Here is a 27142-nt window from a genome sequence, read left to right as displayed (position 1 = left end):
CTGATGGATGGCCACACCGACTCGGCCCCGAACACACTGACCAGATGCTTGGAAGCTGTGGCTGGATGGTTTCGTGGGAGCCGATTGAAACTAAATCCTTCGAAGACAGAAGTCCTATGGCTAGGTCGGGATGGCATGGGGATGAGGGACCAACTCCCTTCTCTTCGGGGGCCCAATTAGTGCCATTGCCTTCCGTTAAGAGTTTGGGTGTAATCCTTGACGCCTCCCTTTCCATGGAGGCGCAAGTTACAGCAACAGCCAAGGCGACATTTTTCCACCTTCGCCGCATCAAGCAGTTGGTCCCTTACCTTTCCCGCCCCGACCTGGCCACAGTGATCCATGCGGCGGTCATCTCCAGGCTTGACTACTGTAATTCGCTCTACGCGGGGCTGCCCTTGAAGCTGTCCCAGAAACTCCAGCGGGTACAGAATGCTGCAGCGAGGCTCCTCACGGGGTCTCTGCCATGGGAGCATATTCACCCAGTGCTTTTCAAGCTGCACTGGCTCCCGGTGGAGTACAGGGTCAGATTTAAGGTGCTGCTTTTGATCTTTAAAGCCCTTCACGGCCTAGGACCCTTGTACCTACGGGACCGCCTCTCCTGGTATGCCCCACGGAGAGCCTCAAGGTCCATAAATAACAACACCCTTGTGGTCCCAGGCCCTAAGGAAGTTAGATTGGCTTCAACCAGAGCCAGGGCCTTTTCAACTCTGGCTCCGGCCTGGTGGAACGCTCTGCCTCATGAGACCAGGGCCCTGCAGGATCTGATTTCTTTCCGCAGGGCCTGTAAGACAGAGTTGTTCCGCCTGGCCTTTGGCTTGGAGCCAATTTGATTCCCTCCCTCCCTCTCTTTCTTTTTTCTTTTCCTTCTCCTCTTGCGATGAGGCTACATTTTAATATTTTAATGTTCCATTATTTTAATGTTGCTTTTTATTTTTGTTTTTAAGTTGTAATCATTCATCTTGTTTTTATTATTGTTTGTAAGCCGCTCTGAGCCCGGCCTTGGCTGGGGAGGGCGGGGTATAAATAAAAAAATATTATTATTATATATATTATTAAAACAATGGCTACTCTTAACTTTCTCTATCAATCTTAGATATTGCATTTCGCCAATAAGCCCACAGGGAAGTTGGATCAACAAATTAAAATACAATGAAAACAATTTCATAACTCTAAGGCACATTAAGAAAAGGCAGCATTAAATTATTTTTCACTTCCGTATGAATCCCAACTGTGTGAGATCAGCTATCAAATCTTTACACAACACCTCTCCTCCGAAAGCCTGCAAAAAGCAATTTTTATTAACCTGTTTTCTGAAAAATATATATAATGAAGAGGCTGGGTACATCTCAGTGGGGAGGAAGTTGCACAGATGTGGAACCACCACAAAAAATGTCTTTTTCTAGGGGCCTGTACTATGTACTTTGTACTGTGCAGGTACTACTAGGTCAATCTCTTCTGCAGATCCAAAGGCACAGGCAGGTTATATGGTTAGATATTTGGGCCCAGGCTTTTAAGGGATTTATGCAAGTGTAAGCACCTTGAATGGGACCCAGAACACAATTGGCAACCAACAGAGCTGCTGTAAAATGTGGTTTATGTGTGTTTGACCTGCTGTCACTATCATGATCCTAGCTGCCACATATTAGCATCCTTGCATTTTCTGGATTGTTTCCATGGGCAACCCCATGTACAGTGGTACCTTGGGTTAAGTAGTTAATTCATTCCGGAGGTCCGTTCTTAACCTGAAACTGTTCTTAACCTGAAGACCACTTTAGCTAATGGGGCCTCCTTCTGCTGCCATGCCGCTGTAGCACGATTTCTGTTCTCATCCTGAGGCAAAGTTCTTAACCCGAGGTACTATTTCTGGGTTAGCGGAGTCTGTAACCTGAAGCGTATGTAACCCGAGGTACCACTGTACTGCATATTACAACAGTTCAACCTGGAGTTTACCAGAGCATGGTGACTAGCCAAGCTCTCCTGTGCAGAAATTTTCACTGTAGCATATAGTTGGAAAAAATATTATGAACTGGTTGGTTGTCTGCCTGTTGCCATAGTATCTAGTTGTTTATTTTAAAAACTAAGTCACATTGGCCACATGTCTCTTGGTATTTAAATTAAAAATGAATAGTACATTAAAAAAAATTCTTAACACATTTACTGTATTTATATTTAGACATGCCTACTACTGAATTTGATAACACTGTGAAATCTGAAATTGGATGTTATAACTTGCCTCAACTTCTGAGTTCCTTAAATCATGAAGCTTTAATGTTATTGCATTGAAGGTGGAGACTAGAAGTGTTTGTAGAACAGCCAGAAATCTAAAGCAAATAATACCGTGCATCATTTTCTCATGAGTCACTTTTTGGCTGTGTCTGCTGTCCTATTCTTCTACTAAAAATGTTTTTGTTGGTTTATGTACATGAAATTTGGGAGCAACTCTGGCAGTGTATATCAACTGGTCATTCTCCTAGGCCAAAGCTTTTCAAACTTTTCATGTTGGTGACACAATTTTTTAACATGCATCGTTTTGTGACACATTAAATCAGTTTTACTAGTAAACTAGAGGTTGAACTAACCCATTTCCAGCCCCAGGAGGAGAGCAGGGAGCGTTCACTTGACACACCTACACACTGCAGCCGACACACTAATGTGTCGCGACATAATTTGGAAAGCTCTGTCCTAGGCTGACAGGTTTTCTCCAGTCTGTGTCATACAAATCCTGTTGTCATCATTGGAACTGTAGTTCTTTAAGAATTGTGTTTCTCTCACCTAAACCCAAAGCAATGCTTTAGTGAGAGCAAGAAGTATGAAACTGACTTTATATGTAGTATCTGGAGAAACAGCAGAGGTGTAATCACTGGATGTGAATGTAAATCTAGAAAAACTCAAACCTAAATTGAATCTCATCGCTGTAGTTTGCACCAGTACTATACACAGTTCTGCCTGAATCATCCATATGGGGTTGATATATTAGTAAAAATGATTGTCTTCAGCAGACTTGCATGTGCTGTGAATGTTATATAAGTGGACTGAGAAGAAGAAACTCTTTGCATAACTAAATCTTTCTATTTTGTTTAATGGACATATTAAAATCATGTTTGGTTTAAAATGTGTTGTTCTATGCTTTGTGGAATATCTCAGAGATTACTGAATTATCCTTTTTAAGGAAGGTGGTCAGAGTCTAGCTTGACTATTTTCATTAAGTGAGCACTAAATAAAAGAATTTTATACTGGAAGGAATAAATGAGACATTATTAGATTCTACTTTTCAGTGAATGAGCCGGATATGTGAAGGATTGTGTGAGGTTTCCCTGTGATCATGACTTGCTGGCTGCCCTGCCTCCATATCCCTTCTTTCTTCCATTTCTCTACGAGAGACTGGGAAGGCTGGCCTGCAGCCCAGGAGCTTCCGGGAATCTATCACAGAATCCCTTTGGAACAGTTCTCCCCTTGACATATGCAACATTGTTTGGTGACTGGCATTCTCATGTAAGAAAGACTGAGGCTATGGGAGATAAGCTTGGAGTTTATTCTCCCAGAACTGCATTTTGGAGTGTTTACGTCCTCAGGCTTCTGAACAAATCTGCCCTGGTTAACGGCAGATGCTTTGCTGCAGCATGGGGGTGGGGATATTATAGAGAAATGTCAACGGTTTAAAACAGCTGCTTCGCTGTGCAGTAATGTTGTATAGCTTGAGCCACCTTTATGAAGGTAGATGTATATAGAATGAAGTGAGTTGCCCTACAGATTTACTTGGTGTGCAACAAGTACTTACACACCTTTCTAACTGGTGTTTTTAATAGTAGTAGTCAAAATATGTAGTTGCTAAAAGTAATTACGCCAAGCTCTGTGAGGTTACTTTGAGGTTTGTGTGTGGAGAGAAGCAACAAAGGAATGATAGAGCTATGCTAGAATTCTTACTCGTGTGATTCTTAAATGTCTAACTATTCTACGCTAATTTTTATTTTATTTTTTATATTTCAGGTTTCCCCTCAAAAAACCTACAAGGTGAGTGTTTGAGAATTTGACTACTTACATACTACCTACAATATTCTCTTCATAATCAAGATAATATTGGCAGACTACCATACTTGCGCAGACAAGTGAGCTCTTGGATCCAGCTCGGTGCTTGTGTGTGCTTAAGAGTTCCAAGGGTTATTTACCTATCCGAGATGGATCTGCAACTGCATGAAGTTGGCTTTTCTTAGGCACACATTGCCTCCCTACATACAGGCAACTCCCCATTTTTGTGCAATCTACTTGCACGTGACTGTGCACACACATGATGTTGGGGACCTGGAAATGGGGAGCATCCTAGAGAGTCCTAGTGACTTGCAAGAAGACCCTCACCAGAACCTGAAGAGGATGTTCTGTTTGGTCTCCTTGTGAGCTGGAAGCACAGCAGGGATTTATTGAGGTTGCTAAGCCTTCCCACGTAACAGCTGATATGTGGGGTAGCGCAGTGGACACTACTGTTTCCCTGCACATTAGCTGAGAAAGCCCTGCTGCCCCTCTGGTTTGTGCAGGGGTGTGTGTCTCTGCATGAGCTGGAGGGGCAGCAGCGCTTTGTTGAGCTGTTAGGTGGAAATGTTGAATAGCCTCAACAGATCCCCACTGCCCCTCCAGCTTGCCAGGAGACCTTCCCTGGAGCCCAAAGAGGACATCCTCTTTGGGCTCGGGGGGGGGGTCTCCTCACAAGCTACTAGGATTCTCCAGGGTGTTCCCCATTTATGCACATTTCACCGATCTGTGTGGAAGCACGGAACGTACCCCCAGCATAAATGGAGAGTTGGTTGTAAAAATAATGTGGAAAGCCCAGCACTTGTTAGTGTAGGGCTAGGAATCAATCAGAGTTTTTCCATGCAGAAAACTTCGGCACAAAATTGACACCCTCCACCACCCCGCCCCAGTTTATCTTCAGGTTTGTGTCTCCTGTAACTTCTTACACTGGAAGGCAGGAATTAGGCACGTCTTCCCTGTCTTCAGGTGCTGTAGAACAAAATGGCTGAGATTACCATAGCTGTGACCATTTACAGAAGACAAACTTGAAGGTAAATGGTCAACTTCATACCCTCAGTTGGGTATTGCAACTTCACAGCCCTGCAAAGTTAGGATAGCTTCAGCTCAGCTTTATATAAAACCTTTAATTTTTTAAAATGATATTCTCTGCAGATTTAGACAGCAGAATAGAAGTAGCAGCAAAATTTTACTCCTTTACTAGATACATGTGAGGAGCTGTACAGATTTCTTAAATTCTGCAGGGTCTTTTGGTGTTTATGATTTTATAGTATCTATTGTCTTGGTTGATCTTCCATCTTTGCTTCTTTTTGTTTTGCTTCAGACATGGCAGCATTCTGAGCAGAGAGTCTCCAGCAGACAAGAAGCAGAAGGTTGAACGCTGCGTCAGTGCCCAGGACTTCGACCCTACAGGTAGATTCCTAATAGCCTCCCACACAACTCATTGCTTCACAACAAAGAGCTTTTAGAGTGAAAAAGTGACCTAACTTTTTCCATAGTGTAACATTAAGAAGCTATTGCTGCCTTTCTTTTTCACAGTGATTGCGTAATTTTTGATATCCCCTTTTCACAAGTTGAATTCCCCAATGTTATTAACTGTTGTGATCTTAATGACTCCAGTAGTGATAGGTGGGGTGAGTGGTGGGTGGCAGAATCTTTGGCCAAAGCAAATATGATGGACTTCTGTTGTTACCTGTTCTGTTTGATTTGATTTCTTTTATTTTAAGCCTATTTGGAGAGAAAGGGCTATTGGTGGAGCACACATATTCTGGTGGAAGAGGTGTTTTGAAACCTTGGAACCAAGCTATTTGAACTATGTGTTGGATCTCCAAACATTTCTGTTTTTGAATCAGTCTTCTGTGGCCGCATTTTTTTAATTGGACCAGTGGTCTCCTCCAGCACTCCTTCTGTACTCAAAATTGTGGTTGCGTTTTGGAAACACTAGAAGATCCAGTTGCACATCCTATGTCATTTATCCCTTAGGCTTTAGGAAACAATTATTTAAAGCAGCTGCAGCCCGTAACTATACAGGTGCCAGTCTTGCTGATTTGGCACAACTGCAAGCTGCATGGGGATTATGCTGATCTGCGTGCATATTTCTGCAATGCAAAGGAGCAGACCATATGACTAGCAGTCATCGCCAAAATGGGTATTACTGAGGGTTTTGTTGTACAAAATCCTGCACAACTTTGCATCTCTTTCCCCACTTCACCTATTTTTAGGACATTATTAAACCACCAGTATTTGGGGACCTCCCTTTGGTAGGTTTTATAGCTATTTTTTAATAATCTAAAACTGACTGTAGCACATTACTGGTCTAGATAAATTATTGGTTACACTTAAGGCTATTCTTTGTCTGTGGAGCGAATTTTAAACATCACATGGCTTTGTGACCTGAAGAACTTCTTTTCAGTCTCCTGAGTGAAGTTGTACTTTCTCATTTTGTATTTTTATAAACCTTTAACTGGACATGGCTATTCACTTTCTTTCTTTTTCGCTATACTTGTAGACCATCTATGTTGCATTCAGAGTCTATTGCTGTCTTGGAAATTAGTCTGCATGTGGAGGTTCCACCCACCCCAACCTACTAACCCAGTGACTGCTGTGTGCTCCTAACTGTATGACTGGCTTGCGGGTGAGCCTCTTGGCCCCATGTGTTGTGTTGCTTCTTGTCTGTGCACCATACTGTTTAGCCTGTTATTTCCCCAAATCATGCAGCAGGTAAGAGGTGACTCTGAAGGTTGCAGAATGTGATATGCAAAGATAGGTCAATCAGGTATTTATACTACATCTTCATGCTGGCTGGGTTCAAGCATGTTGGGCTTGAATTTTGGAGAGCAGGATTCATTGTCTAGTTAAGCTGTGGTCTATGCTGGGTTGCTATAATTGTAAATATAATCATTATATATTTATTTATTTATTTATTTATTTATATAATAACTTATTTCCCCTTTTGTAAAATTGAAACAGTTATAACCTATTTCACTGTTTGTTTACGAGGGTGAGTGAAAACAGAAATATCTATCCATTACTTCATTTGCCCTGCTTAAAACTACTTATTTGTCACAGGAAGGATGTACTGCCCATTTTTATGTTACAAGCTCATCCCATTTCTAAGAGTGAGGGCTGGTACCAGTTATTTTTTGTGAAAGTATAACATGTAAATTTGCATCCACAACATTCTGATCGTAGGTGTTCAGGATTCTTTCACCTTTGTATCCTAAGTTGTAGTGATGATCTGTTCCGACTGCCATGAAACATTATGTGATTCTAGCTTAAATAGGGAACTTGGGTAGCAGGGCTGGAACAAAAATATTTCACAGACAGATTCAAAACTTGATTTCATTCCCCAGAGTGGTGGGAGCAGCCCGTTTATTATATGGTGTTTTTATAGAGTAGGGCCTGGATGTTGATCATATTAAATACAATTCAGTAGTTGATATAGAAAAGAGAGAGCTGGATTGTGTTAACATTTTCTTCCTTACAAGAACCTTACAGTGTGATGTTACCTGTATTGTTCAAACCTCTGGTATTCACATTCTGATTTCAAAATGTTATCACCTCTGTGTTGCTCATATCTTGTTTGTGTTTTGCATGCATTAACCCAATTATACAAATCATTCTGACTTTTATGAATTTTTTTTTCATGTTGGTCTCCATATTTCCTATATCTTTTTCTCCTGCTTTCGTGCAGATAGCTCCTCCAGGAAGACAAAGTGTAGCTCGGAGGAGAGTAGATCCGAGACGTATGGTAAGCTGAAGCAGCCACTGCAGCCTTGTGCCTTTGTTCAGTGTGCTCTGTGCTGTTGTTCTGTGTGCCCAAGGCCTCTGCCCTTTACCTGCTATGCATGGCTTATTCTGCAGCAGGGAAAAGGACTGAGCTTTTTAATGTGGCTGCTGTGTGCAAGCTTTTGGCAGATGGACACTAACTCGCGTAGTAAAAGCCAGATGTCTTTTTATTTTGTCTTCCATTTCCTAATAGGAATCCTTTTTAGGGGTTGGAATATTTAGGAATCAGTGTCAGCTAATAGCAGCTTAGGGACGCGGGTGGCGCTGTGGTCTAAACCACTGAGGCTTGGGCTTGCCGATCGAAAGGTCGATGGTTTGAATCCCTGCAACGGGGTGAGCTCCTGTTGCTCGGCCCCAGCTCCTGCCAACCTAGCAGTTTGAAAGCACCCCAAAAAGTGCAAGTAGATTAATAGGTACCGCTCCAGCGGGAAGGTAAACTGCATCTCTGTGCGCTGCTCTGGTGTTGGTGTTCCGTTGCACCAGAAGCGGCTTAGTCATGCTGGCCACATGACCCGGAAAAACTGTCTGCGGAGCGGAAAAACACTGGCTCCCTCGGCCTGTAAAGCGAGATGAGCACTGCAACCCCAAAGTCATTCGTGACAGGACTTAACTGTCAGGGGTCCCTTTACCTTTACCTAATAGCAGCTTAAAGGTTTGTGAATAGGTTGAGTTACAGACCATACAGGCTATGGTACTGATATGGATGTATTTGCATTTTGTTTGAAGGAAATTACAGTCATTTCACTTTTCAACTGTTTGGGCATCTCTTGCTGAGTTTTCCTTAGAGAAATGGATATCCTTACCATACCTAAGATTGGCAGCTAATTGCATAGAACCATTAGAACAGCATGGGTAGTTTTGTAACTGAAAATATTAAAACTTCAGTTAACCTTATAATAGGCATGCTCCACATCAGATATAATTTCTACCCCTTAATTTCTGTTCTGCTGCTTGTCTTGTGAAAGATCAGACCTTTTAAAAATGGGTAAATCCAAAACTGTTAAGATTCTTTAATATCAGTGTTCCTACCGCTTTCCTTGCCTAGATTCCACCACCTCCTTACATGTATGTTGGCACAAAACCTTCTTATAATGATCTCAACTTGAACTCTGTATAATCACTTGTTACTCTCTGTCACTGTTGCTGTTTTTTTAGCACTTGAATTCTTTTCAAAACCATTTCTTTCTAGATAAGTTGTTTCAGTTTCTAGCTTTAATGCACTTTGGAAGAAATCCCATGCTTTCTCTAGAAAAATAACAAATTAAAGGGTCCAATCTTGTTACGATTTATGTACTGGTTTGCTGAACTAATTGTTCCCTGCTGCAGAATCCTCCTCATCAGTTTTGCTATGCTGAACTGCTCTGTGGGATGGAATGGACAGTGAGGCATGGTTTTTGCTATTCGTTCCAAACAATGCATATGCAAACTCTCCACAGCTAATTCATTCTTGTGTGGTTCCTTAAAAACGAGTTTAAGTAGCAGCCATAGTGGTAGCTGCTGAACCCTCTAAAGCAGTGGTTCCCAGTTTGCTATGTACTGTGGACCCCCTGTTTTTCAAAATCCAAACCAAGGACCCCCTACTATTGAAAATTCTGATGTCTCTATGGTAGTTTTTGTTATGTGAATGATGCCACAGACCCCTTGGGTAGATTGTGCAGACCCCCTGGGTTCACAGACCCCCATTTGGAAACTACTGCTCTAAAGCAACCTTGGCCAACCTGGTGCCCTCCAGAGATTTGGACTGCAATTTGCGTTGGCCTTATCCAACATGGCCCTAACAAATAGCTTGTACTTCTCTTTGAAGTACTGTAGAAGAGCTGACTATATTGATGTACTCCCCTGCAGCTATTTGCATATCCTTCTGCTATGTACAAAAAGGAGGAATAACAATATTGCTACCTTAGCGGTCAGAAGAAATCCCAGTGCTAGTTGTATTGAATATTGGTCTAAGTATCATTCAAAACTTCAGTAGTGGAAACTTTCCACTGCCATCAGTTTTTCTGTGAAGTAACCAATTAATCTGTCTTGATTACAGGAAATGTGTTGTGTGCCTTTTGGGATCCATCTTAAATTTTGTTTCCCCTGCCTTTACTGTGTGCCTTGGCTTTTCATGAATGTGTAGTGAAACATGATTTCCTAACCCAAGCCTTTCTGCTTCCTCTCATACTTCCTGCAGAAACTCTGTCTTTGGTTAGGATTTATCTGTGTGGTTCCCATTCCTTTCCTTTTTTTTCATGTGCTGGCTCTCTTCCTCCCCTCCCCCCTCTTCCTACTGGTGGTGTAATTTGTGTGGAAAAGTTTGCAATATTTGTTTTGGATGGGGTCAAGCTATTTAAGAGCCTGCAAGTGGAGAATGCTATGCTTTATATGACTGCAGCCTCTTTTGCTTGTCTTTCGATATTACTGTGGAAATGTCTTGAACAGGTAAAATTGATTAGAGGTGTTGCAGTTACCCCTTTAAGGTGAGAGCTGTTGAGATGCCTGTTTTGAATGAGAGATAAGTTCACAATACTTGATTGTGTATGAATTGAGATGTAACATAAAACATAAACAAGGACTGTGGTTTTAAACTCCTGGATAATACAAGATGTGTTTTGCATTCTACTTTTTAAGTATCACCAGTTTCTCATATATTCAGCTGATAAAGACTAAACATTCCCCCCCCCCCCCCTGTTTTGGAGAAATAGCTCCATAGCAGAGTTTGGTACCTTCACATTGAACCTCTGTGTTGTGGTGACTATTGCTGTGGGCTGTTTCTCAATACCTGTAATTTCAGACATTTAAGAGGTTCAAGGCATGAGTATTGATATCAGGTTCTTTGCATAAATTGTCGTTTTTGTTCCAGGAAAGCTTAGCCACCTCATGTTCATGGCAGATAATTTGGGGGTTGAGGATGACTCAATTAGACTTTGTTGACCCTCCCCTCAACAATTTTCTTTATTCAACTTTATGAATTTTTGCAAAACATTTGTGTTACATAAAACTAAATCTGAGATTCTTAGTCCTAAAATCTTTTTCTATATTTTTTGGGGGGATGGGGAGCTTACATGTCTATATTTTATAATGCCAATTTTTTCTGTGGCCTAAATGGATGCTAAAGGAGTCTATATATATTGTACTGCTCCTTTCCCTCATTTTACGCCTTCTACGTCCTTGCAGTTGTAGCAAGAACAAGGAGCAAAAATGATCATGGATGCTGCCAGCTGTGTTACATCCATAACAATAACTTGAGCATAATAACAGCAGGGCTGACTGCTCAAGGCCCACGAACTGATGGTAGCTGTGGCTAAAGTGGGGGATGGAGTGGCAGAATAGGTGAATTTTGTACCAGATACCTTAAGTAAAGGAGCACTATGTTGTTTTTTAAAAAAATTACTGTGTCATCATTGGAAGAGAAGTTTAAGTGAATGCGCACAGGGTATGGATCTGTCTGACCTCTGCAATGGAATGTTAAGACTTGTAATTGGGAAGAGTTTTACTAGGAAAGTAAAAACCAAAAATCTTTCATGCAATTTTTGAATGAAGTGGCATGTCCTGTAAATCCTGCTCTTTCCTTCCCTTTGGCATTGTATTTTGAAATGAGACTTAGAGATACTTAATCATATTAAAGAATTGGAGATGAGGAGAAGAAAGTGGTGTCTTGTGCCACAAATGCAGGATACCACCTCTCTTCCAGTTCTGCCCTGGGAAGCTTCATATATTACCTTGGCAGTGTGGTTGGACCATAACTCAAGCCACATCAGCATGCCTCCAGGCAATTGCCTCCTAGGTAAAACAGTGCATAAGTTTGAACCTTTTTTTTTATAATCCTCAAAATTTTTGTGGGAGGCTTTTTTTGCATTATCAAAATGGGACCAAACCTCATGGATGCCACTTCGCTAACCTGTACAGTGAGGTCCCTATACTGCTTGCTTCATAGAATAATGACAATAGCTTAATAGATGTTTGAAGCAAGTCCTATACCTATTGTATGTATGTATGTATGTATGTATGTATGTATGTATGTATAAATAAATAAATAAGTTGAGCACTGGAAAAATGGAATTGATTGAGTTCTACAAGTAGTGTGTGAGCTATTGCTACTGTAATAATAAGCTCAGAATGCTTGACATATTTCTACTGAAATAATTAGTTCAGAGTGCTGTAATACTGTTGAGTTGTTGCTTCTATACAGGGCTATGGTTTTGGTTTTACTTCTTCTCACCTATCCCATGTGTCATTGTCCAAATAGCTCGTTGTACTGATAGAAATGCTGGTATTCTTTTACTGAACGCTTGAATTTTGATTTATTGTTACATGATTCTTATGTCAAGCCAGTTGGCCAATTACCTGAAACAGAATTTTACCTCAGGATTTTCATTCCCCCAACCCCTGCTGCAAGGAAATAGCTGGACTAATGGCCTGACTTGGTTATACAGCTGCTTCCTACATGTACTGCAGCATTTAAAAGACAAGCAACAAATATCCAAGGAAAAAGCAATCTGTAAAAACAGTACTTAAAAAAAATATTTATCATTTTCATTTATATACATTACAATTATTCAACAAACATTCCAACATTTCAAACTTTGACTCCCTTCCCCCTCTTTTTGTGGTTCTTTCCATTTATTTTCACCATTTCCTGCATATCTTAGCTTACTCTTTTATTCATCTATCCTCATAAATATCTCATATACATTTTTGAAACTGCAGGTTGTAAAAACAATATTTAAGAGAAGTTGGGAAGATGAATAAAGGATTTTCTACAAGACAAAGCTTTAATGTTGCTTGCTACTTGCTTGTGCAATCTACTTTTGATTGGAAAGCAATGGCAAACTCTCAGCTGATTCTGATAAATCTGGATTGCATCCAGTATGATTAAAGTTTTATACTGAACTTCAGATGTATAACCAGAAAGATAAAAATCTGTGTGCCTAGAGAATGTGTTGCTAGCCCATTCATTTACTTGCATGGAATTGCTAGTCACCTATGGAGATCAGGTGAATTGTGAAATAAAATACTATATTCAGTGCCACCACTTGACAGACATTCATTCTGGCCTTCGTTTGTCAAACTGTTGGGCAGAAGGCGGTTTTTAAAACTGGTTTGCTTTGAGGCCAGTAGCCTGTGTTTCCTATTGGCTAGAGAAGAGGGGAACCTCTCCCCACCCTCTGCAATCAGCCTAGAAATGGAGACTAATTACAGATAGGCAAGTCAGTGAGTTCTGTGGCTTTATTTAAAAGGTTAATTTTACATTATAGCTTTTAATACTTTACCAGGCTATTTGTGTTTAAAAAAGGTACGCTTTTAGTGTGTGGTTTGTTCAGCCCATCTGAATATCTGGAGTGGGGTTATCCATTCTGCTTTTCTCCAGATGTTGTGAAATTGCAGATCCCATCAGCCTAAACCAGCATGGCCAACGGTCAAGGTTGTTGAGAGTCGTACCCTCCATATGTTTTGGACTACCATTCCCACTGTGTATCAAATTTGGTAGCTTTTTGGTGGCCATTTCCCTGATATTGGGATGCTCTCCTTGAAATGTACAAACCTGAGGATGGTGAGCCTGTGCACAGCTTTAGCAAGGGAAGCAGTTTTTATGGCAACTGTAGGTGCTATATAGAAAACATTGGAAAGAGAACAAGTGTGCAGAGTCGTTAAGTAGCCTGTTAACTTGGAAATGCAGGAAAAAAACAGTATAAATGTAAGAAACTGCAGAAAGAGGGGAGGGGAGTCAAATTATGATGTGGAATAATTCAAATTTATGTTTTGTGGTTGTTGTAAAATGAAAAGTAAAATTTATTTATTTTCATAAAAAGAATCATTAAGTATTATATATTTTAAGGTGTTTTAAAGGTGTTTTTACTGTTTACTCTGTTGTACCACCGTGAATGGTGGTTTTTATCTATGTATTTTTGTTTTGTTTTGTTCCGTTTTGTTTTGGTTTGGGGTTGGATATTGAGTGGGGTGGGGATTGGTTTTGTTTGGGTATAATTGTTTTTGGTTGTTTTGTTTTTCTGTTTTGTGAATGGAGGCAAGTATGAGGCTTGGGATTGCTACCGTGGAGGGGCGAGGGAGGTGTGGCGGTGGGGGCAGATGTTATAGGCGAAGGGGATCGAGATACAGATATGCTCGTACCCCTTCCAATCTGCGCCCCATCCCGAGGGACGAGGGTAGGGTGAGCAAGGATTACTCACCTCCTTCATTGGTGTTGTGCAATGCCAGGTCTATAGGCAACAAAACCGCCACCCTGCGAGATTTCTTTACCTCGCAGGGGGTCGCTCTGGCTTGTGTGACGGAGACCTGGGTGCGCGAAGGGGAAACTGTTACCTTACGAGAGATGGCGCCCCCGGGTTTCTCCGTCCTCCACCAGTCACGGACTGTGGGCTGGGGGGGAGGGGTGGCATTATTAATCCGGGAAGATTGTTCTTTCAGGGCTCTACCATCGCCATTGATCCCCGGCATTGAATGTGTTGGCCTAGTGTGGGGTTCTGAGGTGAGCTTGGCTGTCTGGCTGGTGTACTGGCCACCTAGCGCACCAGCAGCCACCCTGGCAGGCCTGCTGGAGGCGGTGGCTGGCTGGGCCTTGGAGTTCCCTAACCTATTGGTATTGGGGGACTTCAACATCCATGCTGCTCCTCACAGGCTCTGGACCTGGTGTCTTCCATGGCGACACTAGGGCTCTCCCAGTTTGTTTCAGGCCCCACACATCAAGCAGGCCACACGCTGGATTTGATCTTTGGCGCCGGTATAGATGTGATCATGTCTCCTTTGATGAAGGTGCCATGGTCTGATCACTACGCTCTGAAAGCCAGGATTGACTTTCCACCCCCACCCTGCTTAGATGGCGAGCCGATTTGGGCTTGCCCGCAGAGGCTGATGGACCCTGATAGATTCCGTCAAGCCTTGTGGGACCTTGCTCCCCCTGGCGACTCATTGACTGAGCTTGTTAAGGGCTGGAATACCCAGCTCCTGGCAGCCATCGATGAGATCACACCTAAGCGCCCTCTGCGACCCTGCAGAAACTGGGCTCCCTGGTTTACCGAGGAGCTTCGGAAAATGAAGCGGGATCTCAGACGGCTAGAGCGAGTATGGCGGGGTGCCCGTGACGGAGCCTCAAGAACATCTTATAGGGTTTTTATGAAAACCTATGAGATGGCAGTGAAGGCCGCTAAGAAGTCTTACTTCTCGGCCTCCATTGCATCCGCTAGCTCTCGCCCGGCGCAATTATTTAGTATAATTAGGTCTTTAACGTCCCTTGAAGGACAGCCAAATTTAAATAACAATCTGACACATAGCTGTGAGTCATTTGCGAGCTTCTTTGTGGAGAAGGTCCTGTTGCTCCGCCATGACCTTCCTGCCAATTTGGATACAATAAATGAACTGGAGGCCCCTCGACTGTCCTCGGGTCCAGTATTGGACCACTTTGACCGGATATCTCCAGCTGATGTGGGCAGACTCCTCCAAGCTGGAAAGCCCACCACCTGTCCTCTTGACCCGTGCCCATCATGGCTGATTAGAGCGTGTCCAGACGAGGTGCGGGCCCCCCTGGGGGATATCATCAATTTGTCCCTTGGCACCGGGATATTCCCAGGGGAACTGAAGGAGGCAGTGGTGCGTCCGCTCTTAAAGAAAACATCATTAGATCCCTTAGATCTATCCAATTATCACCCGGTTTCAAATCTTCCATTCCTGGGTAAGGTGATTGAGAGAGCGGTTGCTGAACAGCTTGGTAGGTTTCTGGATGAAACATCGGCTCTCGATCCATTCCAGTCCGGCTTCCGCGCTGGTCATGGGACCGAGACGGCTCTGGTCGCCCTAACAGATGATCTCCGCAGGCAGCTGGATCGAGGCGGGTCGGGGCTGCTGATTCTTCTAGACCTGTCAGCAGCCTTCGACATGGTCGATCACGAACTCCTAGACCATCGCCTTGCCGACGTGGGGATCCAGGGCACAGTCCTCCAATGGCTGCGCTCGTTTCTCTCTGGTCGGGGACAGAGGGTGGCGCTTGGGGGGGGGGAATTGTCATCGCGCCACTCCTTGGTGTGTGGAGTGCCTCAGGGTGCGATTCTCTCCCCAATGCTTTTTAACATCTTTATGCGCCCCCTCACCCAGCTTGTTCGGAGTTTTGGGCTGGGTTGCCATCAGTATGCCGATGACACCCAACTCTATCTGTTGATGGATGGCCATCCTGACTCGGCCCCAGACACACTGACCAGATGTCTGGAAGCTGTGGCTGGATGGTTACGTGGGAGCCGGTTGAAGTTAAATCCTTCGAAGACAGAGGTCCTCTGGCTGGGACGGGACGATATGGGATTGAGGGGGCAACTCCCATCTCTTGCGGGGGTGCAATTAGTGCCAGCACCGTCTGTTAAGAGTTTGGGTGTAATCTTCGATACCTCCCTCTCTATGGAGGCGCAGATTACAGCTATAACAATGGCGGCATTTTTTCATCTCCGCCAAGCTAAGCAGTTGGCCCCTTATCTCTCTCGCCCTGACCTAGCCACTGTGATCCATGCGACGGTCACCTCCAGACTGGATTATTGTAACTCGCTCTACGTGGGGCTGCCCTTGAGACTGACCCAGAAACTCCAGCGGGTGCAGAATGTCGCAGCGAGACTCCTTATGGGGTCTTCGCTGCGAGACCACATTCATCCGGTACTATACCAGCTGCACTGGCTCCCGGTGGAGTACAGGATCAGGTTTAAGGTGCTGGTTTTAACCTTTAAAGCCCTATACGGCCTAGGACCCTCGTACCTACGGGACTGCCTCTCCTGGTATGCCCCACAGAGAAACCTACGGTCTGCAAATAAAAACATCCTGAAGGTCCCAGGCCTCAGAGAGGTTAGGCTGGCCTCAACTAGAGCCAGGGCCTTCTCGGCTGCGGCTCCAATCTGGTGGAACGCTCTGTCACAAGAGACTAGGGCCCTGCGGGACCTGACATCTTTCCGCAGGGCCTGCAAGACAGAGTTGTTCCACCAGGCCTTTGGTCAGGGCGCAGCCTGACTCCCTCCTCTGGCAACCTGCACAGAATTTTGCTTAATGGTTGCCATCAACTTGATTTTAATTATTTTTTATAATGAAATATTTTTAGAATGTTGGATTATTTGATTGTTTGATTATTTGATTGTTGTTAGCCGCCCTGAGCCCGGCTTCGGCTGGGGAGGGCGGGATATAAATAAAATTTATTATTATTATTATTATTATTAGCCCTGTTCTCTAAAGGTTATTGTTAGTTGAAGATGTGGCTGATGTGCCAGTGTACTTTACCTTTCTTTACTATACCTCTGTGTCATGCAATCAATGTTGTAAGCATGGCCAACCTGCTGTAGTAATTACCTTGCTTATGACCTGCTCTCCCATTGTTGTTTTTTTTCCTCCTTCCATGTCCACCCTGCAGCTTCCCTTTTGCACACATTCTGTAGGTTGCAATTATCGCTTACCAAAACGAGGTTCTGGCTTGATGCCTATATTGTTTCTCTTTCATTTTTTTCTTATGCAGGTCTTGTCCAGCGTTGTGTTATTATCCAGCGGGATGAAAATGGATTTGGGTTGACCGTCAGTGGAGACAATCCTGTCTTTGTGCAGTCCGTCAAAGAAGGTGATGATGCTTATTCAGGGCAATTCCATGTATTACAGTTGTAGTGAATACATGTGTGTCTGCTTGTACCAGGCATAGGCAAACTCCGGCCCTCCAGATGTCTGGGACTACAATTCCCATCATCCCTGACCACTGGTCCTGTTAGCTAGGGATGATGGGAATTGTAGTCTCAAACATCTGGAGGGCCGGAGTTTGCCTATGCCTGGCTTTTACCTTGTAGTGTGAAACATGAATATGCATGTTTCACATTACAATGCATTCAGAAACATGGCAAAGAGAGCTTCCATTGACCCTTGTTATTAGCAGTTTATTTTTGTAGTGTACAGGTAAAATGAACATGATTGTTTTGTTTCACATTACAGATGTGCAAATAGGTCAAATATTGTATTGCGTATCCACTAAAATTGTAACATGCAAAAGGGCACTAAGTTTTCATATGAATTTTTGTGTTTGAGGAACAATACCCATGTAGAAAATAGCATTCTGTGTATTTCGATTGTGAATCCTGTATATATATATATATATATTTTAAAAGGACAAGCATAGAAAAAGAGGATGTTCCACATTTGACATTCAGTACATAGAATTTGTATTTGGGTATTCTGCCAAGTATATAAATCTCTTATGAAGTGATCATAAGTATGCTAGAGACAAAAATACAGTCCAGTAGTTAGTCTGTAGTCGATAGAGGCCTACATGAGGATAAAGCCTTGCTTTATTGCATAATGGGAGACTAGTGCAACTCTAGAGACTGAATTGAAAGAAGTGCTTCATTGTCTTTGCTATGAAGGAAATTAATTAGTTATGGCTCTACTTGCAACCAATCACATCAGTTTCCTAGAATATATGGGCTCTTGGAATGGTAGGTTGCAAAGGTCTTCCTTCTGTAAGGCAGAATAAAGACTTGGATGCAGCTGCATGGTAACCTCCCACATTGTATATTTTGGCCCAAAACAGAAGCAGGGAGGGAGGGAGGTAGACAAGTGGACTGTCCTTTTCCTCCTTATGAAATCCAGCAAAGCAGGTTTTGTGGCTCATGCTGGTGGTGGTCTGGCATGGTCTGCAGTAGGGGACAACATGTGCCATTGGAACAGCATACATCAGGCATGTCCAAAGTCCATTTTGGGGGCCTAATCCAGCCCTCCAGTTGTTTAAATCCAGCCCCTGCGGCAGTTTATTTCCTGGGGTAAAATCCTAAAAAAACCTCAACAACTCCAATCATAAAAGAAGCTCAACAACTCCAATCCTTAAAAAAGCTCAACAACTTTGGTTGGCCCTCATGGCCCTTCACTTCATCAAATCTGGCCCTCTTTGAAAAAAGTTTCGACACCACTGGCATACATAGTCTTTACAGAAAGGGAAAGGTGTATTTGGCTTGGACACTAAAGTAGAAGAACACTGGGAACAAAAATGTGTTGAGTTCTAAATGGCTGATTTTTCCTTTTAGATGGAGCAGCCATGCGGGCTGGGGTTCAAACTGGTGACCGAATTATTAAGGTGAGAACATTTAGTGTCATTAGAAGAGTAAATTGCTGCTGGAGAGTGACAAGAATGCTTCCGTGGTCGTCATCACAGTGTTTTGCCAAAATCTACCTCCCAGGAACATTTGAGACACTGTGTGTTTTTCTATATTTAGAATTGGCAATGAGCAAGAGGTATTTTTTTGCCAGATGCTTTTTTTTTGTACAGCACTCTAGTTTCATAACCTTGCTTTATAAGCTGATGTACATTGCACAAGGCTTCAATTTCATGTCTACAAAAAGGTCTTTAAGCATAGAGTTGGTGTTTGTATGTGTGTGTAGAGGAGGGCAGAGCCAGAATTCACTTCAGTTTCTCATACAGTCCTCCATCAAAATCACAAGCAAGTTTGGATTTGGATTTGATATCCCGCTTTATCACTACCCAAAGGAGTCTCAAAGCGGCCAGCAATCTCCTTTCCCTTCCTCCCCCACAACAAACACTCTGTGAGGTGAGTGGGGCTGAGAGACTTCAAAGAAGTGTAACTAGCCCAAGGTCACCCAGCAGCTGCATGTGGAGGAGCGGAGACGCGAACCCAGTTCCCCAGATTATGAGTCTACCGCTCTTAACCACTACACCACACTGGCTAAGTGAATATTTGGCTCTAAAACAATCTAAGAGTATGACTCCAAAGGTTTTATCTGTTGTTAAATTGTATGTCTGATGCCTGTGATGAAAATCTTCTACTGTTTTAGTTCGATATTTCAGGGCATTCTTGTCTATCATGCTGTTGGAGCATAGTTCCTGTTAAAAGGCATGAAGGAAGTAAAATCTGTTTAGCTTTGTAGCATGGAAGACCTGTGTCATGTACAATTGAAAACACAAATTCACACAGCTATTACCTCTTCCTAGGTGAATGGGACTCTGGTAACTCACTCAAACCATTTGGAGGTGGTGAAGCTGATAAAGTGTGAGTAAACTAAGGACAAACTGCTATTGTTCTCCCTGGGCTGAATCATGGAGGTTGAATTGTCCGAGTTGAGCCAGGGGACAGTTTGTAATGGGATTCTAGCCATGATACTGCTCTATTACTGTATGAAGGCATTGGGGTGCATTTCAGGATCATAGTATTAAATGGAATCTGGCATAATTTGGAAAGCTATGAACCTGTGGGTATGAACCTTGAGACCTGCGGGTATAGGGCGGTATAAAATTTTTAATATATAATAAAAAATATTTTTTAAAAACTCTCACAGTCTATGAGACAGTTAAACCTATTTGACTAGCAGGTGACTTCCGCTGCTTGTTATGTTAAAAGCTAGGGAAAAAGTTGCTTATCTGACAGTCCTTCACATTTAATTCTTCATCTTGTCAACATTATTCAGTTGATATTAAACCTGTGCTTGTCATGCTTAGTTGTCTTGATTCTCTGCACTATAGCTGAAGCAGGTGGAATGATCATATGACCAACTTCTTTAATCAGGGATTATTTGGCCCAGGACAACTCTGTGCTTCCTCTGCTCCTGTGGTACTGCACACATTGTGTGGTGCTCCAGTGCCATAAGTATACATGTGGTGGTTGCTTGAGTAAACAGAAGGAATCTGCTTCCTCTGTTGCACCTTTTCTAATGTACACAATACCCTGACAAGCATCACACTTTAGGAATCCTGGGTTGATACTTAATGGCTAAAGTGGGTTTTGCTTGCTTGCATGTGTTCTCTCAGTTAGTAGCCTTGGCAGGTATCTTAGCGTGAGAAGTTGGTTTTCTGAATGGATAGACTTTTTCCTCTCCGGTCACAAGACCAAAAATAAATGGGATTTTGTCCTTTCTCTGCAGCGGGCTCCTATGTAGCACTCACTGTGCAAGGGCGCCCACCTGGGTCGCCCCAGATTCCACTGGCTGATTCTGAGATGGATCCAGTAGCATTTGGACATATGTCTCCCATCATGACATCTCCACACTCACCTGGAACATCTGGAAACACAGAGAGAATTACCAGCCCGGTGTTGATGGGGGTAAGATCTAGCAGGTTTGGGGAGAAGTGGGTTACACTATGTGGTATGAAAATGTCCTTTGTCCTGCCCCAACCACTCTAATGGTAATAAAGTCTTAAGTCCTGTGATACATCTGATTAGTCTGCTACAATATATATTTCTCTGCCTAGCCATATTGCCACAGAACTCAAATTGTTGTATTTATATGGAGGCATGAGAAAGAGGCAGAATTGGGATAGCAGTGGGTGGCACTGCTGTTGATCTGTTATGCTGCTGCTTGAAATAGTATTTTATCCAGCCCATCTGTCATCCATAAATTTGATTCTCTGCTGAAGGCAAGGAGAGAGGATCACATGATAATGAAAATGCAACAAACATGTCCCTGCTAAGAAATAAAATTAGCCCAGTGATTGTGTTGTCTTAAATACAAAAATAAGTATGGATAACTTATAATGTGTTTTAACATACTGTGAGCAATTTAGAATACTTTGTAGAAGATCTATTTGAGAACAGTTGAACTTGCCTTGTAATTATGTTTTGCCTTCTCTTCTTATCAGGAGGAAAATAATATTGTTCATAGCCAGAAGGTGGAGATTTTGAGGAAGATGCTTCAGAAGGAGCAGGAGAGGCTACAGGTACCAAAGAGAAATCTTTTGGAGAGAAAAAGAATGCTGCTTCCTAAATTGGCGATTTAACCTGGTTTAACACCTGAATCCCAAGCACAATGCATGAATGACTGTATACTAGAAAGCTCTAAGATTAAGTCTGCATTGAATGTTTCTCAGGCAGGCATCTTCATGTTGCCTTAGAGCAGGGGTCAGCAACCTAAGGTCCATGGGCCACAAGCGGGGGGGGGGGTCGTTTAACGGGCCCATGAGCTGCCCCCAAACCGAGCTGCCTGCTTGGCGAGTCCCCGCGCGCTGTGCTAAACCGGCACAGCACGGCATGGGTACTCGCTACCGTGGTGCCGGAAATCACGTCAACACAGAGGCCCGAAATTGCGGGGGCATGCGCGCACACGATCCGGCTCACGGAGGGATCGCCACTGGAGTGAACCGGCCCAGGTGAGGTAAACCTTGCCAACACCTGCCTTAGAGAAACAAAAAGTCATAGAACCTCTGGAAATGAATATTAGTGCAGTTTACTATTCTTAGGCAATGTTTCGAGTTAATTTTCAGATTTGGGAGGCACATTGCCTCCTTATCCCAGCCATTGCATTAACTTGAATCATTGGTTGCTAATATGGAGGGAAAGGGGACAAATGGCTATAGAAACCTGTATAGAGTTGTTTTTAGTCTTCAGTGTAATTGCAGAACTATGTGTGTGTATATATACAATTTTTAGTAATTTTATATCTGGCACATTTTTGTAGACTACAGAGCACTTCACCAATTCAAACTAATTTATCTTTACAAGGCTGAGGAGTCCTTGTCTGTGGCCTCCCAGTGACCTTCAGCCCTTTTTGTCTCCGACATTCTCTCACTGAACTGACTTCATTAGTAGGAATAGTATTTATTTATTTTTATTTCTTACAATTTAACATTCAATATTAAAAAAACAGTGTAAAACAAATTACAGTCACAAGAATAAGGTGGGTTGCTGAAAACGTGGCTTAATTAGTATTTGAAACTTGGCCTGTAAATAAAACCAGGGGATCATAATGATGGAATGATTCTCCAAATCTTTAAATTGTTTTAGTCCTTGCAAGAAGATTACGGCCGCACTCCCACTCCAAAACTGCTCAAGGAGATCCAGGAAGCGAAGAAGCACATCCCTCAGCTGCAGGAACAGTTGTCCAAGGCAACAGGCTCTATTCAGGTAATGGGAATGCTTGCAGTCTTGATCAGACTATCCTAGAAGGGAATGTTGTGTGGGAGGAGGAAACTGTTCCCAGCTCTGTCTGTGCCGGTTTGCACAAGCTTGCAGTGTTCTCTGAGTGCAGTAAATTAAAGTACACACAAGTTAAAGCTTGGTCTCATTTCTGATTGAGCTCATAGAAACTGATGATTGATGAGGAGATCATTATACAGAGGATTTAAAGCCTTTTTATGAGTAATTACACGCATACCTTGTTCAAATGGTTTAGTAGGGTTAAATATAGCTGTATGCAGATGCCTGGCCGTTTTGTAAAGTTTTGGGGATCCCTTAAATTAGAGGCCAAGATTTGTTTTACATAGTTCTCATCAGGGACCTGCAAAATTTTACATGTCCCTCTTCTGATATAGCTCACTCTTTTAAAATTTTTGTTAAAACATCACTATATAGGGTGCTTGGTGTTTCTTACCCCTGTCTGTCTATTTACAGGATGGAGTTTTATCTTCCAAGTCTGTGGCAGAGTCATTGCAGATCAGCGAGGTAGAGACTGAGAGTGGGGATGGGCTGAACAAAGGAGACTGCAGTTTTGGTGATGGCTCCCAGTTAAATAGTGACACAGCTGAGGTGAGCACTTTGCTTGAAGCAACATGTGACTTGATTAGTGAGGTTTGTCATGGCCAGTATCTTGTATTTGGAAGGCAACCAATCCTCTTCTGATAGAAGCAAGTGAGACCCAGTTTGAAAGAGTTGTGATAGTTTTAGTGTCCATGTCACTTGACATCCCCCTTAAAAATTGCTGTTTCTATCCTTTTTCTCCTGCCTTCCTCCAAAGAGTGCCAGGTGGCTTTATGTGCAAAAAAAGTCTTATGAGGTGGGTTTGACTGAGTGAGTGACTTGACCAAGATGACCCTGTGAGCCTCCTGGCCTAGCAGGAATTTGAACCCACCTTTTCAAGCCCAGTTTTGATCCCACAAATAATTCCTGCTTCTGTATTCTTCCTGTTGCCTCTCCTACCTTTCAGATGCTTAAGCTGTTAGTCTGCATACTTAGAAAGAAAGGTGTGAGGACAGAATCCAATGTTGTGTGGAAGCCTGCTGTGTGAGTCTTCATTGGCAGCCTGAAGAAGGAGTGCCATATTTTTCAAGCCCGGGGTTTCCTGGCACGCACCCAGTTGCTGTGCAGAGAACAGCAGTGCTGGCCTCTCCTAGAGAACCAAGGGGAATAACAGTACCTTTCAGAACATGTTAGAAGCCATTTTGTGGTTAGAATGACTCAAAATTTAGGGGCAATTTGCCATTAAAGGGAAGGGGCAGGAGCTTGATTCCTACCACAGACATCTTAGTCCCTTTCCAACTGTTTTTTTGTGAATTGAAATATTTGGGTAGGGCTCAGGGCAACCTAAACAGTTGCATACTAGCCTAGGTTAATATATCTCCAGGTTTAAAGCAAGAGAACTAAATGATATTTTCTCTTTTGGGTAGTGACTGTCTTACGTCACCTCACTCCCCTCCCCTCCATCACCTAATTTTTTAAATAGTGACTTTTAAAAATCTGTGACACTATTGTAAACTTGATAGTTTTAATTACTGGCATATGTTTATAAATGGTGCCACACAGATGTGAACCCTAGATTCCTAACCTGGCAGAAGCAAGTACTTTGAAGCTGTATACTTGGAATGCTTTCAGACAGGAGTTTTTTGTGGAGTTGCTGCTGTTTGTACACCCAGGCCCACCCCCAGCATTCTTACAATGCCATCATCACAGTACAACCCCCTTTAAGCTTCAATCCAGATTTCCTTTTTCTGCAGAGAATCTGATAAGCAAAAATAGCCCTAATCATCTGCAGTCATTGCTGCTGTGGAAGTTCATTAGTTCATTGCGGGGGGCAGTGGATTGCTTGCCATGTTTGTGGAATTTCAGTGGGTGGTCTCTTACCACCACACCTCTCTTTCATTTTTTTCCTCACCTGAGCAGAACAGAGTGATTTTTTCCCTGACACCCCACTGCCAAGCAAAATACACTTATTACGATTGATTGCTGCATGCTGTGAAGGCACACAGCAACCCATTTTGAATGAGCTATTCCCTCAAGATCTCCATACTGTAAATGTAGAGGATTGTCTCTGAGGCAGCAATCAAAGTACATACACCAGACTTTAACACATGCAGAGGTTTTAAAATTATTTTTGTAAATGTATTATTATAGGTAAAGGTAAAGGGACCCCTGACCATTAGGTCCAGTTGTGACTGACTCTGGGGTTGTGGCGCTCATCTTGCTTTATTGGCCGAGGGAGCCGGCGTACAGATTCCAGGTCATGTGGCCAGCATGGCTAAGCCGCTTCTGGCGAACCAGAGCAGGGCACGGAAGCGCCATTTGCCTTCCCGCCAGAGCGGTACCTATTTATCTACTTGCACTTTGACGTGCTTTTGAACTGCTAGATTGGCAGGAGCAGGGACTGAGCAACAGGAGCTCACCCTGTCCCGGGGATTCAAACCGCTGACCTTCTGATCGGCAAGTCCTAGGATCTGTGTTTTAACCCACAGCGCCACCCGTGTCCCTCATGAATTATTATGCATGCATACAAAAAGAACAATACTTGATATACACACAAATGCACTTTTCATATTAGGCTGTACATACATTATTCTGCTATGATTTTCTTTATTAAAAGAAGTTGTACATGTTACAAATAGGAAATACTATTTATATGACTTCTACAAAGTTCATAAGCAGGAAGCAATGGTGGGGGGGAGTCTAAAGTTTATAATTCTGTACCGGCTGTTTTGGGAAGGAGGCTGATGTTCCCTTTCCATTTACTTTTGAAACATGATTGCTATTAAGTGACGTTTTGGTAGCCTTTGGTATCACTGGGCATTTTCATGTTGAAGGAATGAAGACTCAATTTAGGCCCATAATCCAGCTTTAAAAATGACTGCAGTTTGGAATTTACCAGAAATGGAGGCTCTTCTCCTTACTCCAAGAAAGTAGTTGAACAGTTATTTACCTAAACTTTCAAGTAAGTGTGTGTGCATGTGCATGCACACCATTTTAGTAAATATAATTTTGAGAGAAAAATGAGGATTTAATAAAAAGTGGGATGGGGATCCTAGGCATAAAAAAAACAAAACCACAGCATATCTTTCCTCCAAAGGAGGCAAAATTCTTAGAGAGATTTGCATAAAATTTATTGTAGGCTTCTCATGGTTAAGATGAAGTATTAGCATTGTATAAACAATTGCAGTTAAATAGTGGATCATTTGGCCACTTTGATTATCTTTTTAATACTGAGGTGCATTTTCGGCCACAATCCTATACTTGCTGGGAATAAATCCAGCAAAACTAGGTGGATCTTACATCTTGGTAGACTTGTGCAAGATTGTGTTTTATTGAAAGCTGGGTTTTTTTGAAAACAGTGTTTAAAAAGAGGAGCAAGCCAGAAATCATGAAGGCTCTATGTCTAAAATTAAGTTTGTTTCTCTTTCATGTCGCAATGAGATTTTAAGGCCAAATGATTTTGAGATAACAGTATCTCGGGGAGGATACTATACCATTCTTCAACATCCTCTGTATGCTGCGTTAACAAGTTCTGCTTTATTGCAGAAGAATCTAGAACTTGGTTACTCATATACACTATATGATGCTGGTGGTGCCCATTAATGTTGTTTTAGCTCTAGTGTATACTTTACAAGTGAGTGGAGGAGTCATGGGATCGTCCTTCCTTGTTTGTTCTCATTTTTTGATACTGCAAGCACTGAGAAAACTTTCTCTCTTTGTTCTTCCCAGAGTCCCCGGGGTGGCCTGAAGGAACGAATCTATCTGGACGAGAGCCCAGAGAAGAGTGAGACACAAGATACTGTGAGTGTATGATAAAGATTTTGGGTGTATGAGGTGTTAGGGGAGGGGTAGTATCTCTAGTATGGGATATGTATGGCTCCTTCTGGGGTTGTTTGTCCACCTTTGGTTCCCACCCTGCACTCAGCTTTCACTAGTGGCTCCTAGAAACTGTCAGCATGTGACAGTGGCCACACCCTGGGAAACTGCTATGACTGGCCAGCTAAATCAGGCGAGGGTAGCTGATGGGTCTCAAACTCTCAGTGAGTTAGGAACTTCTGTTACATGCAAAGACAGGTAGTGGTGGATTGAGTGGATGAGACCAATAGTGGGTCCAACAGTCAAGAAGGTTTTTGCATGTGCTGTAGAAGGAAGTGAGGGGCAGGTGGGGCTCATCAACTTGGGAAAGTAGCCTATCTAGGAGAAGGAAAAGTCTTATCCTAAACCTCTGCTGCCTTGCGGGATATATTCAAGAGAAGAAAAGGCTGAGGAGTAAACCCTACACAAATCCAGAGCAGAGTCCCTAAGCTGGTTGGATGGCACCTTGGTTGCCTCCTTCTGGCAGCTCCTGCAATAGGACTGGTGCCAGATGTATTGCTCTGCTTTCCTTTGGACCACATTAGTGATGACAGGAGAGAGGTCTTGTCATCTGGGCA

At 42.8% G+C, this 27142-nt stretch overlaps 1 protein-coding gene across 7 annotated transcripts in view; it reads left to right on the top strand.

Moving 5' to 3' along the window:
* ARHGEF12 (Rho guanine nucleotide exchange factor 12) overlaps positions 1 to 27142 on the top strand; it is a 95895-nt gene that overhangs the window by 32415 nt on the left and 36338 nt on the right. For 4 of the 7 annotated variants that reach the window (XM_083588300.1, XM_083588299.1, XM_083588303.1 and 1 more), the window contains exons 2-12: positions 3988 to 4011; positions 5345 to 5433; positions 7715 to 7771; positions 17288 to 17386; positions 18834 to 18883; positions 19757 to 19814; positions 20683 to 20861; positions 21398 to 21475; positions 22539 to 22658; positions 23145 to 23279; positions 26439 to 26510. In XM_083588300.1, the coding sequence (XP_083444426.1) occupies positions 3988 to 4011; positions 5345 to 5433; positions 7715 to 7771; positions 17288 to 17386; positions 18834 to 18883; positions 19757 to 19814; positions 20683 to 20861; positions 21398 to 21475; positions 22539 to 22658; positions 23145 to 23279; positions 26439 to 26510 (961 nt within the window). Of the gene's footprint in view, positions 1 to 3987; positions 4012 to 5344; positions 5434 to 6529; positions 6656 to 7714; positions 7772 to 17287; positions 17387 to 18833; positions 18884 to 19756; positions 19815 to 20682; positions 20862 to 21397; positions 21476 to 22538; positions 22659 to 23144; positions 23280 to 26438; positions 26511 to 27142 lie in introns of all 7 variants that reach the window. The other 3 variants (XM_083588302.1, XM_083588301.1, XM_083588305.1) reach the window with 2 other exon arrangements.

The sequence above is a fragment of the Podarcis filfolensis genome (genome assembly GCF_964270895.1).
Source record: "Podarcis filfolensis genome assembly, chromosome: 15".
Classification (NCBI taxonomy): domain Eukaryota; kingdom Metazoa; phylum Chordata; class Lepidosauria; order Squamata; family Lacertidae; genus Podarcis; species Podarcis filfolensis.
This window is presented reverse-complemented; position numbering and strand designations above follow the sequence as displayed.